Genomic DNA, 13,214 nt, shown 5'->3' with positions numbered 1-13,214 from the left:
ATCCTAACCTTTGAATATAATTTCACAGTTCATCCAACTGATGTAGTATACCTCCCATTTTTTAAAAAATTACTTAAATATAAGGGCTTACGCCCCAAAGGGCAAATACATGGCCAATTTGAGCATTGCAACATCCTTCCCAGACATGTTTCTGCCTTGTAAAATCCCCAGTTCTCAGCAGCAATGAGTGGGCAGTCACTGAGAGCCATTGGAAATGCAGAGGAGGATAAAGGCTGTGTGCTCCTATGCATCCAAGGCATTTAGATGTCTAACTCTGGGCCAAAGGGAGTTTCTGGGATGATTCATCTCTCCTATTAAAGATTTTCCAGTCCAGATAAATAATTTAATATTCACTGGAACAGACACTTGTGCATGTTCCCACAATAAAGACAAATGCCTACACATCCATGTGGAAAAGGTGTGATCTCTCTGTTTCTACTCACTTAATGAATCAACGAATACCTAGTTGTGTACACAGAAGAGAAACAGATTAGTGTCTCTTATTCCTCAACTCCATTTTCCTGATTAGGGGGTTGCTTTAGGTGACAGAGGTTCATATTCGTCCTCCAGACAAGTCAGAGCTGGGCTCTGAAAAGGGATTTTTCACTCCTGGTCAGCGTTCAGGTGACTGTACAGCAGGAGGGGGGTGAGTCACACAAACACAGGTGCACACAAGCAAACAGCCACACAACTTTGGTCCTACCTCGCCTTTCAGACACGGTCTAAATCAGGCATAAATAGGGACGCATTTTCCATATTTGTAGGTGTATGTATGGTGTTCTCTGTGTGTCCAGTGAGAGACATGGTGGTGCTAAATCCCAGGAACACTTCACCCAGGACTCAGAGGAACATGGAGCTGAAATACAGCTGATAGATATCGTAAGCAACCTTAGGAAACCAGACACACCAAAAATCTATTGATTTACTCAGGGGTAAGATTCACCTTGTCTAATTTCAGCCATCTAACTGTTAGGTAAATAGTCCCATCGAGTTGTCCAAGTCTCCTCTAGAGATAGCAATGAAAGACAGGTAATTCCAAAGGAAGATCAAAGAAAGATCACCCAGCTTTAGATCCATATTTTAAGATAAATCAAACTGCTCTTTAGCAATGGATTGATGTCTCTCTCCACTGATTACAAAAGAAGCCAGGATTTTTGAATTACTAATATAACTTTTAGACAGATTTAGAGGAGATTATACCTCTCTTATAATCCCTCTTCCCTTCCCTCCTCACTCCACCAACAAACATTTGACGATGTTTATTGATCAATTAGAGCTTTATCCCAAATTTTTTTTATATTTTGACAGATCTGTCTCAAAAAGTTCCACAGAATATGACTCAGAGAGGCTGAGACCTTGATTCCCCAAGTGCCTTTCTCCTAAGACAGAGAACAATGATCCAAGGGTTAAGAGATTACCTGGATTTAGGAGACCTGAGTCTCTTCTTCTCAACCTTTTCTACATGACCTTATAAAAATGATTTAAATCATTTGCCTTGTAACTTCCTATATACAAAATAAGAATAGAAGTACACTTCAGTCACAAACTCTACATTAGCAAAGCTGTGATGCACCATCCAAGGACCTATGTTTCAGGTTAGAGGGAGGTACACAGTAAATATAACAAAAAGAAGAGGCATCTTGGCATCTTCCTATTTTCATGATACCATTTGTCCTACTCCCAAAATTAAACCTAGTGAAACAGGTGAATCAATAACATCTTCAAAAAACTTCAATACATGTTTTTCAAGCATCTAGAAAGATTGTTTTGACTTGTGTCTAGTTTTATACTGAAAACTCAGGTTTCCTCCTTGCCTTTCCTTATTTGCTTTTACAGTGGAGGCAAGAAATAAATGCAATATTTGTAACATTATCACAAAGAACGCAGATGGAGCACCTTAAAGTGCTGTTTTTCAAGAAGAAAACCCAGGTGTTCAAATGACACCAAAAGTAAGCTTCATTTCCAAGTCTCTCAAGAGTCCAAGCAACCCTGAGGGCAGGAAGCAAGTGAATGTAAAACTACTGGCCTACAAGTGCCCCAGGAAGAACAGCACCGAACTTGCATTTCACAAATCATTGTAACTCTGTAGCAGCACGTAAGTGACAACCATCATTTCTAGGGCACATCCCCGAGGGCCTAATCCTGACCTCTGCAATGCTAGTCCTGTGCAGGTGTCCCTAAAACAACTGCAGACAAGCAGCAGCTGATTTGCATCAGAAACTTGGGAAAAAAAATAAAAAATCCCTGCAGATTATAAACCCACATTATTTATAGTACTAGATTATCGCTCTGCTATCTTGATTTTTGAGATGCTGAGTGTTCACTCAGAGTGTAGTTTTGTTTTACTACCAAAGAGCAAACAAGATGATTCTGGGACCAACAAAGGAACACTAACTACGTGTGTCTGCATCAAAGTAAGGGTAAAGTGAACTGCTGGTATAGCGCAGCTGGGCTTTAGCGACAGTGCTGTGGGGACCCCTTGTGTTCCAAGATTTAAGGACCTTAAAAACTTTTAAAAAGTTAGTTCCTCTACAGGCTGTTGGCACTTGAATCTTAAATATCAATTTCTTCCAATTCAGGGCATGTAGAAGAGTAAGGTCTGATTTTGTTTACACCAAGATAATCCCAATTGCACTTCAATTCTTTCAATTATGTTATATATAATTCCAGCATTGGTGGAATGAGAGGGAAACACAGGAATGCCTATCTAGCAGCACCTGAGGATGAAATTTTAAAGATATTAAGTTCCCAAATCCCTTAGTTCACTTAAAAAAATCTCAGTTTCAAATAGATTTATTTAATGTTTCCAGTATTTTCTGTCCTTTGTGTTCAGAAATTGTTACTGAGACACAAAAAGCCATGAGATGATGAGATTTACAAATGACTCACATCTTAATTCTTTCCCATTGTTTCTCTGCTTTTGAGATTTTTTTTTGTTTCAAGCCCCATGAAATGACTTAGGGATCATGCCTCAACCTCCCTGAAAGGTGCAGAAGCCAAAAGAGTCATAATTATATCTGGATGTATGAAAAAAATTCAAGTATTAGTAGGGAGGTCACATTCCCTCTCTTGCAACTTTACTGTTGTGGCAAGCATAAAGAACATTTTTCCTCATTCTGGTGTCCCCAATTAAAACAAGGCATTGGGAATTCTAGGAAGAGGTCAAAGGAGAACAATAATACAGTGCTCAAGGACTGGAAAAAAGCCTAAAAGACCAAAGACACTCCAGTTCCTCCTTTTCTCTGCTCAATTAAATCAAATCCTTTCAAGGATGAAATACTAACATGTTTGCTCAATGGCAAAACGGACTGGGATGGGATTTGCAGGAGATGGTAGCAAATAATTCAAAGGTCCTCCTAGCCTCAAAGTCCATGAAATGCGGATTTTTTTCTGCAGTCAGAAAAATCAGGATATTTTGACAAGAATTATGTCTCCAACTCCCATTTTGATGCCTTATTCCCAGCACTGTTTACAAGCTAAAGGTCAACTATTTAAGATCTGATCTATTAAAGAAAATTAGCAACACTGATTTTCATTTATGTCTCATTCTTGTTTTCCCTGTTATTTTATGGAGAACATTTGCATGCATAAAACAAAAAATCTGTTTTGGGAAAAACAGATTCTGGGCCAATTCTTCTCCCTTTGAAGTCACCAACAGTTTTGCAAACTGACTTCCAGGAGCCAGTCACTAGGCTCTCTATCATGTGATAGCTTGCTCTGCAATGGCTAAATATAAGCCTGTGCACAATCCTCTCGGGACATTAAGACCAGTTGGGTGTTTAAATCTGAACATCTGCTTATATAAGATTTGGACACTGTACTGAGTAAGGCCATAACTTCATCTAAGTCCTTGGTGTGGGGAACATACTTTGGATACACCGAGTATAACATGCTGAGGGGAGTTACCCACCAGGGCAAAAACATAGAGCAATGAAGTTAAAACTCAATTCTAAATAATAATGTAGTTTAGGCTTCCCATTCCAGCAGAGAGGCACTTAATTCCTCCCAGGACTGCTGCCACCAGATTGCTCTAATCCACTTCCAGCTGTGCTACTGCTCCTGTGTGCGAGCATGGGAGCTCGGCTGGGAAACAGAACAAAGCACCCCAGTAAAGCCAGAAGCACTTGGAGGAATATTCAAACACACAGGGGAAATAATTCCCTCTTAAGGAAGAGCATCTGCCAACTACTGTTCTCACTGCAAGTGTTGTAGTCTAGGCCTGGCCTGTGCATATAGGCCCTGGTTCAGCAAAGGCTTGAGAACGTGCCCTAATTTCAGCATATCAATAATCTCATTGACTTAAGCATATTCTATAACTTTAATTTATATAAATACAAATACTCTTTAATTTTTTTTCCCCTTCCTCCTTGTGGTATGCTATGTCTTCAAAGTTGCTTCAACACAGATGTGTCATAAAATTACATCTGTTAGTAAATTAATTACAAATATTTACTATTCCCAGAATGGCTGCATCCAAAGCTGCTAATCCAGCATACCAAGTTCCTCCCTTGGAGAGCTTGCAGTCTGATCACATCAGGATTTACACAGAATTTGAGTTTTGTGTTCTTTTTACATAGCATTTTTCACATTTCCATTAGGAAATCTTCATACCTTGATTAGCAAGGTCTTAGAAGAAGGAAAGTTCATAAATATTCCCTAGTAAAGTAAGTATTTCTCAGATAAAGGTGGTGGTGTGTTATCACTTTGGAAAACTGAAAACCTCTTCCTTTTAACGGCATAAAATTTCAGATCTCAGTTCTGGCAGGTCAAAAGATATTGGTCCTTAAAGCTGTCACTGGTCCCAGACAAAATATTGATGGCTCTGGGCCTCCAGCCAGCATGATTTTGAGAAGAACTTTCAAAGAGTTATTTCTCAAGCAAACTTTTTTTTGCAAACTGCTGTTTCTGGGTATTTTAGAATCAGTCTTTGATTACTGGGCAGAAAGTAGATAAAGCAATTTAGGATGGATGATAAATGCTACTTGCAGCACTTCTTAACAAGTTAGCACACAGCTATCACCACAGTTTTAGTGGTCTTTATACATGTGTTTTTATAAGGAGACAGAGTGAACAGTTTTATTAACATCTCATGAGTGAGTTATGTGGGTCATCCCAAATGGATGGCAATAAAAGCTTTATATCACACTCACCAACATGTATTTGGTACTTTATGTGCCACAAATGTTGCAGAAAAGCTATTTTACATATGTTTTAAAGACTGGGTATTTTTTATATTAGGGCTGGTTTTGTAAAGCTGCCAGGCACTTCAGCTACCACGAGCCCAACATTATTCAGCTCAGGGGGAGTCATAAAATCTTGTTTAAAATTTTCTGAAATAGCTCTCATAGAACCATCACAGAATCATAGAATGGCCTGGGTTGGAAGGGACCTTAAAGATCATCTTGTTCCAACCCCCCTGCCGTGGGCAGGGACACCTTACACTAGAGAAACTGTCATCCTGACATATTACATCATAAAGCAAGTCCTTTTCTCTAAAACAATTTTAAAAGCTATTTCTAGTCCTTCTTCATTGCTAGACAGAGAAAACTTGGTATCGTCACTGCACAGGACAAACTGTGGCTTGTGCTGGGCCTTGGACAAATGTGGGGGTTTGTAGTAGAAAAGGGAAAATCTGGAACCAAAGTGGAAGAAGGAAAAAAATTAATGGCAAGTTGATACACAGACATCACATACATATTTATATATTTATACCTATATATTTATATGGCACCTTGAAAATCTGTTCAAAAAGCATAAAGCATTAATGTTGGTCCCAAATTAGAGTCTGATCCAAGATCCCTATCACGGGAAACACCCACAGTACAAGAGCATTCAAAGAGCTTTTCAAACCTGATCTGGTGAAGTCAAGAGAAGCTTTGCCAGGAACTTTGCTGAGCACGGGGTGAAGCCTTTAGTCACAGAACAGGACCAAATCCTCAGGATAACCCATATCATATCTACAGTTATAATCTGATCCCTTTGGATGAGAGAAGCCGGTCTGGAAGGAAGGGAGGTGATTCCCCTAACCTTCCCCACCACACATGCAGATGCTTTGGGGACAGATGTTTTGCTCTCCTACACCGACTTGCTGCTGGAGCCAGACCAGACCATGCTTGTCAGGATGGCACAGTCTACCCCACCACATCAAGAAGGTCCTACCCTGGCTCAGGTGCCACAAGGGGTCTGCACCATGGAGCTGGTATTACTGTAAATATTCTGCACTGGGGTTTGGAGTGATGAGTTAAAGAGGCATGTGATGGCTTCTAGAAAGGATCAGCGCACACCATTCAGCATGTGCACATACCTGGGTCTGACTCTCTGCTTAGCAGGAGTAACTCTACAGAGTAAAACTGATGTAGGGCAGTTTGAATTCCAGCCCTATACGTGTGTGTGCATATCTGCTGTACAGAGACATACACAGCACGGGCAGAGAGACATTTCCCACCTCACGCGCTTAACCACAAAGTGTGATGGAGCTACTGAAAGAGGTGAACGGTATTTAATCACATGTGAGTTAATGATTTAAATGTGCTTTTATTTTTGGCCTCTTGATGTAAATCCAAACCAGACAAGTGGAGTCCTCTGGTCAGACGGCTGGAAATTCCTCTGCATGAAATCATGTTGGTGGTCTCCCAGCTCAGCGCCTTCTGAAGAGCCGTACAGTGAAATATCCTTCCGTACCACTAATGAATGCGCCCACCCACACTGGAGCTGGGTGCCCCTAAGAACTCAATTCAAGAACAACTTTTTCAACTCATACATGAAATCAAAGGGCTCATTCTGCGAGCCAAAGACCTTACAATTTAAGGCGGGACAGTTAATGGGTGGTTACTCAAGGTTGTCCCCTTGGTTTGCAGTACACAGTCTCACAGGAAAAAATAATAAGCAGGATACTGTATATGTACACAGCATTCCAGTTAATTAAATTTCATCCTCCTCCAATGAATACATAAATTGTTGCTACCCTGGTGACTGTACAGAGCTTGAGTGACTCGCTCAGCGTCAACCAAAGGAACCAAAGTAAACACACAAGATCTTGGTTTACTTTTCTGTGCTCAGACAAGATCTCCTTCTCGATATTAAACAATCACCAAGCAACCAGAAACACTCAAATTGGCTGTGAAAACTTGAGCAAGAGCATCCAGGAAATAATTTTCAAGATTTCTGCCACTGAAACCTCCCAAGGACTCCTGTCCTTTTGTGAAGGAGCAGTTATCATTTCAAGCACAAGGGCCTGAAAACTGCATAACCCGGTTTTGCTACCCAAGCGAGACACGGATCTAATCCCACGATGAGGGGATGAGTCCTTCAAACAGGCCTGTTATAAAATTATCGAGTGGCACAGGGGGTGGAAGGAATCAAGTTCTAATTGAACTGACTTGAAATAATAAATGCACACACTTTCTTTAAACACAGCTTGCCACATCCTGAGAATCTGGAATCAATTCCTTCCCTTTCAAGAAGCTTAAAAGTGGTGGGACTTTGATATGGCATGAGCATGTTTGCTTCTGGGCTTACAGCCCTTGCCAGCCCATTCCAAAACTTTCAGCACTTTTATATTATTAGACAGAAAGTTAGGAAAACAAAGATGGAAAGAAAGAATCAGAAATTCAGGGAACTATTAAATCAGGGCAGCCTTTCTGCCAAATACCTTTGGTAAGTAAATGAATCATGATCAATAACATATTGCCATGCAGACTTACAGGAGAAGGTTATCACCTGCTTCTATGCCAGGCACAAAACATAACGGTGTGTGGCTAATGAAGTACTGCATGAATCCAGAAAAAAAAAATCACTATTTTTCTCTGTAATGTTAAAGCATTTTACTTCAAAGTAAATTTAACTCGTCCAGAAAAAACATGATTTTTTTCCATTTGTCAAAATTGATAGGTTGCTATGAAACACTTCCCTTTTGATGGTGTTGCATTTGTAAGAGGAAACTGTCTTGACAGAAGGAACCCTATTTTTCTTAAGGCCATGTTTCGGCCCTGATTGTAAAGCTGCTTGTGTAAAGATGCTTGCTTTATACATTCACATATTTGCCAGCAGAGGGTATCACAATCTTAGAAACACATGTACATACCTATCATTGAATATATTCATTTACATGAGAGGATTTAGAGACACACACTAAACCAAGAAGTTACCAATCTCTTGTTTTCTTTAGTAACTTTTCCATTATCGAAAGAAAAAGAACTGTTTGGCTACTTAAAGGCTACAGACTGTGTTAGCAGAGCCATCCGCTTTTAATATTACAATGACATAGCCAAGCATCATCTGAAGCCTGACATTCCTGCATGGCCCTGGCTGTAAACCCTCCAGGGAGGAACACCAGCTTGGGCTTATCTTCAGGGTGCATTAGGTTCTCATTAATTCTTACATTCAGTATCCTCATGCTGCATAAATCTCGTTTAATTATCCCAACCACTTCACACCACTTTACCACAAAGATGTAACAGCCACAGGCTGTAGTGAGAGCTCATATTGCACAGACCACACGATCTCTGATAAACCAGTACACTATGAAGAATGATCACATATAATGACACCTTACCCACTCTTCTAGAGATAGGCTGATGCTACAAATTCCCAGCCTGATATCTCACATGTTAATGAATTACTTCCCTGACTCCCAATTTAAGAACTTAATTTAAATGACCTTATGTCTGTTGCTTTAGCTTCCTTGGTATTCAGCAGTTCCCCTATTCCCAACTAAAATAAATTAAAATTATTGTTTATATAATGGCCTGTGTTCTATGATCTATTTTTAATTTATTAACAAGTCTTTTTCTATTTGTGTTTCGATCATGTGCAACTGATGTGCCAGTTACTGGTGTGGCTTTCCAGATTAACCCAAGCACTTGAGTCAGCTGGAGTTAGGAGCAAATATAGAGGATGACTGTGAGATGTATTACCTTTATCTGAGAGTTGCGATCTATAGGAACAATTTAAGATAACAACAGACAGCAATCTCTGTTATTTTTGGATCTCACCTGCTCATATGGAGACAGGGAAAGGGACTTTACCTAAGTAATTACATTTTATGTATATAAAATGCTTTTTATTATTACAGAACTATATACAACTATTTATACTGTTATATAGGAAAGATAATGTGTCAGAACCTGTTGTAAAAGGACATGTATCAGATCAGGGATAGAGCCCCAGACTCCTTTTCGATCAGTGTTGCAATTTTACAAAATACCAATCAAAAAGAAATAGGTTCATGTGGAAATATGTATACAGTGGTGCTGTCCTTTCCTTTTCAGACACTGTCTTTTCACTGCTCAAGAAATCTAACATGACCACTTTTTGATTAACTCATTATCTGCCATCCAAATCAGCCTTCAGAATAACTGCTGTGGTTCAGATGAACTGCTCAGGAAGGTGGGTTAAACATCCCTGGGATAAGGGAAAAGGTACTCTTGCTTAGCCCTTGTAAACTGGAAGTCAATTACTCTACCAAAATTGAGGTCTCTGTCCCACAAAGTGTAAGTCTGCATTGACAGTCCCAAGGACCCAGAGGTCCTCAGGTACTTTACTCTGTTGATAGAAAAAACATGTGGGTACTACTGATTCTCTGCTTGTCTGTGTTTTATTCTCCTTGCACTGCAGCACTACAGATGTAAAAAAATTAAGCTAAAAACTTTTCTCTACTTCAAAGAGGAAAGCTTGAGCATCAGTACATGCAGAGATTGCAGTTTCTGGATATGATAGGAGCACAAACCAGCTAAAAAAAATGGAGTGAGGGTGGCTGCAGGGAACAAAGACTGTTGCTCTTCTGCAGCTTAACATCTCTTTTCCCTATAACCTTGGTGTTCTTAATGGCCATTGGAAGCATTTTCCTTTTCTTTTCAAGAGTACCTAAACCAAGGGCTTGTTAGGCAGATCTAGGGAAAGCTCCCATTAATCATACTGCAGTTTCTAAAAACGTGGAGTGCTTTGGGTTAGATTCCTTATCTCACAGTAGCGGATATCCGACCTTGAATTCCAGCTCTGCTTATGGTCAGATGCAGACACCTCTAGGACAGCCATTTATCCCTGTCTGAAGCCGCCAGCCCTTATGAATCCAGGGATTTGCATATTGCAGAGTCACTGAGGAGCAAGAGTTGGGATTCTGCATGTGGACAGATACCCATAGCTGTTTTAGGATGCAAGCTGAAGATTTACAGTTGCAGAGCAGACCATAAAAATTCCTTGTAAATGGCCAAGATATTTTACTTTCATTGTAACATCTATTTAGTCTAACTCTTAATTTATTTTCCTTTTACAACTTCCTACAGAGGTTAGCTGAGCATCTCATTAGCATTAGACAAAAAACCCCTAACTCTTTAGAATCACTGAGAAATGAAGCACTGTAATTATTTCCTTCTGTTAACAACACAAAAATATGGTGGAGGAGATCGTTATCTGACATAAATCATCATTTACCCACTTTTATCTCATGGGTCAGCCCCAGGCAATGAAATATAATTGCACAGATGAAATGTGTGGCAGAGCTGGAGCCTGAAAAAATCTAGTTTTCTCTGAATGATATGAGCACATGGTGTTCAACAGGCATTAGGTTTCTGACTATGAAACCAGTAAAACAATATAAGAGGTATTCCTATATTCTTATATTCACATCAGTGAGTGACTGCAAATATTCTACTATATCATCTCCAGGGATAGGGAAGTGTAAATCCATTAGCTTTCATGGAGCAACAGGAGCTAAGAGTAGCTGAAGTCTTGTTTCTCCAGGGAAAAGGAATGTGGAGAAGAACAGCAATTTCATTAAGAAGACAGTGTGGGATGTATGTAAGTATGAATGGCATCTGGTTTCTGGGGGGGTTCTTTCTTTTGACAAACAAACATGTGAAGGAAAGTCTGGAGCTTACCGAGTGCAGTTACATTTCTTAAAGCCACTTCTTTCATTTAATAATTTTATACTGGATGTCTTGATATAACTCAGTTTATATGAGCAAATTAGCTATAACAACATAACATAATCATGAGGTAAGTGGGTCTCATGGCCACATCTAACAAAGTAAGAGAGGTCAAGGCACGAGTTGCCCTCACAGTTCTGGTCCAGTCAGCACACACTGCTCTAAGAAGTGCCTGGGCAAAGCAGAGGATGTAGCACAGGCCACCAGTCACTTCCAGCAAGCACTAAAGGATTCTGTTCTGGTGAGGAAGCTGGGCTGAAGGAAGTATGGACAGGAGTCATGTCATGGTTGTTGGTAAAGAGGCTACTAAACACTCTGTGGCCTTTTATTTACTACTGCAGATGTAGCTCATTCAGCTGCAAACATGCGGATTTAGTCCACTGACCCAACCATCTCCCACTGCTCAGCAGCAGAACCCGATGTCATCTGAACAGACCTTACAAGAAAATTATGAGGGAATGGCAAAATTATTCCACTTCTAAGCACACAAACTCCCTGGCACATTTGGCAGTGATCATACTCACCAGCATTATCCTGCTGCTTGGTATTTTTGATGTATGCAGAAAATTTGGAAAAGATATCAATTCCAGCAGTGTTTGATTCCCGGTGCTTAGCAGCCAGCTTGGGGTACCTGAAAAAGCAGAGGCAGGGTGAAGAGTAACATCTTGCTACCAGTATCATAGGGATGGCTACAAATACAATTTCACAGAAGAAAAACAAAAGCTCCTTTATGAGGAACTGTAGTTAACACCATCATTTATCTCAAAACAACAGCTTGGCAAGTCCCTCTTAACAGTATCTGTTCTCTGCCTATCAAAGCAGGCACTTGGAGAGTTACACGGGGATGGTTTCAAGACAAAGGTAATTGTACTTGTGCTTCGTGCTACCACAATTCAAGACACAGTGGCCTTAAATCAGAAGGAAGCATAATTTTCCAGAAAGATGGGGGGGAGTTTGGCAGCCAAGGCTCTCCATTATGAATGGCAGTCATGTCTAATCCCCCACACCGGACATGATCCCCAGGATGGAAAAGCAAGGCATGTTAGGATTACCCAGGTGAAGGGACATGAAGATTTCAGTCTCTGAATTGCTTTTTATAGGCATCTGGTGCAAAGGAATATATTGATTTGGAAGATAAACACAATTAAAGACTTCTACTGACTTCAGTGATCTTGGAGCAGAGTATAGAAAATTTAAATATCTAATCCTTTGCCTCAGGACTATTCTGTAGCTGCTGAATCACTTGGAGGTAAAACACTCCACAAGGAACCAAGCCAAATTTCATTAATTCACAGACTCTAAGGTGCAACTCACAAGCCAACAATTTCTTTTTCCCATTATCCTTGTATTAAGTCCAAAACATTTGACTAACTAAGGCATATCTGGTAAATCTAAACCTTTCCTTGGTAGCTTTTCCTTACTGAAAAAATCTGGGCCTTATTTCTAATCTGACTTTGGTTATAACTTCCAGTCATGGGCTCTTGTCACTTCTCGACTAGAATAACGAGCACTTTTCTGCCTCCAGAGCTTCTCATCCTCTGTAATCAGTTCCCCTTCCAAACTTACTAATGCACCATACAGTTCAGAATCCTCCAGTTTTTCACTGTAAAATGCTTTTCCTGGCACAGATATTTTGTGTGGCAATTCTCAGCATCTCTTCCAAGTTATTTTTAGCTTTGCAAAATGTGGACACCAGACCCCTACAAAATTTTTCTGGTACCACTCTCCTTAATTCTGCATACAAGGGCATCCTGAAATGTGTACAGAGAAAACATTCTGCAGTTATTAGTCACACAACTAACCTTCACACATGGAAGTCATCTCACTGCAGCCAGCAAGTTTCATAAATAAATATTACTCCTGTAAGTAAAGGTTGTAGGAAGGAGCGCTTTTTAGGAAGTCTTCTTAGGACATCTTTCATTTTGAGGAAATAGAGTACTGACTGAAAAAAAAAATCTCAAGTTCTTACTTTGGAGGTGCAAGAATCTCTTCCAAGAATTCCTCAATCTTGTTAACATCTGTCTTGACTTCTCCATTAAATGTCAGGAAAGGTGGGTGGGTCCCAGGAGCCAGATTGTGCAGGTCAGCCGGCTTTCTGCAGACAGAGAAAAAAGTCATGAAATCACTAATCTTTATGGTCAGGTAGTTGCACATATATTTATAATTCCTAGAAAATCAGTCTGCGCTCTTTTTTTTTTTTTTCTGTAATTTGTGGTTGGAAGACTCTGAAAGTCCCCCAAGCACCCTGTTTAATATAAAAACATTCCTCAAGTGAAAAAAACCCAACAA

At 40.0% G+C, this 13,214-nt stretch overlaps 1 protein-coding gene across 2 annotated transcripts in view; it reads right to left on the bottom strand.

The window, feature by feature from the left end:
* The window catches only part of CLIC5 (chloride intracellular channel 5), a 77,347-nt gene that overhangs the window by 18,658 nt on the left and 45,475 nt on the right, over window positions 1–13,214 (bottom strand). For both annotated transcript variants that reach the window (XM_050316260.1, XM_050316261.1), the window contains 2 exons: window positions 12,895–13,020; window positions 11,450–11,556 (listed from right to left, as the gene is read on the bottom strand). In XM_050316260.1, coding sequence (XP_050172217.1) covers window positions 11,450–11,556; window positions 12,895–13,020 — 233 coding nt within the window. The remainder of the gene's footprint in view (window positions 1–11,449; window positions 11,557–12,894; window positions 13,021–13,214) is intronic.

Source organism: Myiozetetes cayanensis, unplaced genomic scaffold (genome assembly GCF_022539395.1).
Source record: "Myiozetetes cayanensis isolate MyiCay16 unplaced genomic scaffold, myiCay2020 scf2-11, whole genome shotgun sequence".
Classification (NCBI taxonomy): Eukaryota; Metazoa; Chordata; class Aves; order Passeriformes; family Tyrannidae; genus Myiozetetes; species Myiozetetes cayanensis.
Note: the sequence above shows the minus strand (reverse complement) of the source record. Positions and strands in the feature narration are given on the sequence as shown.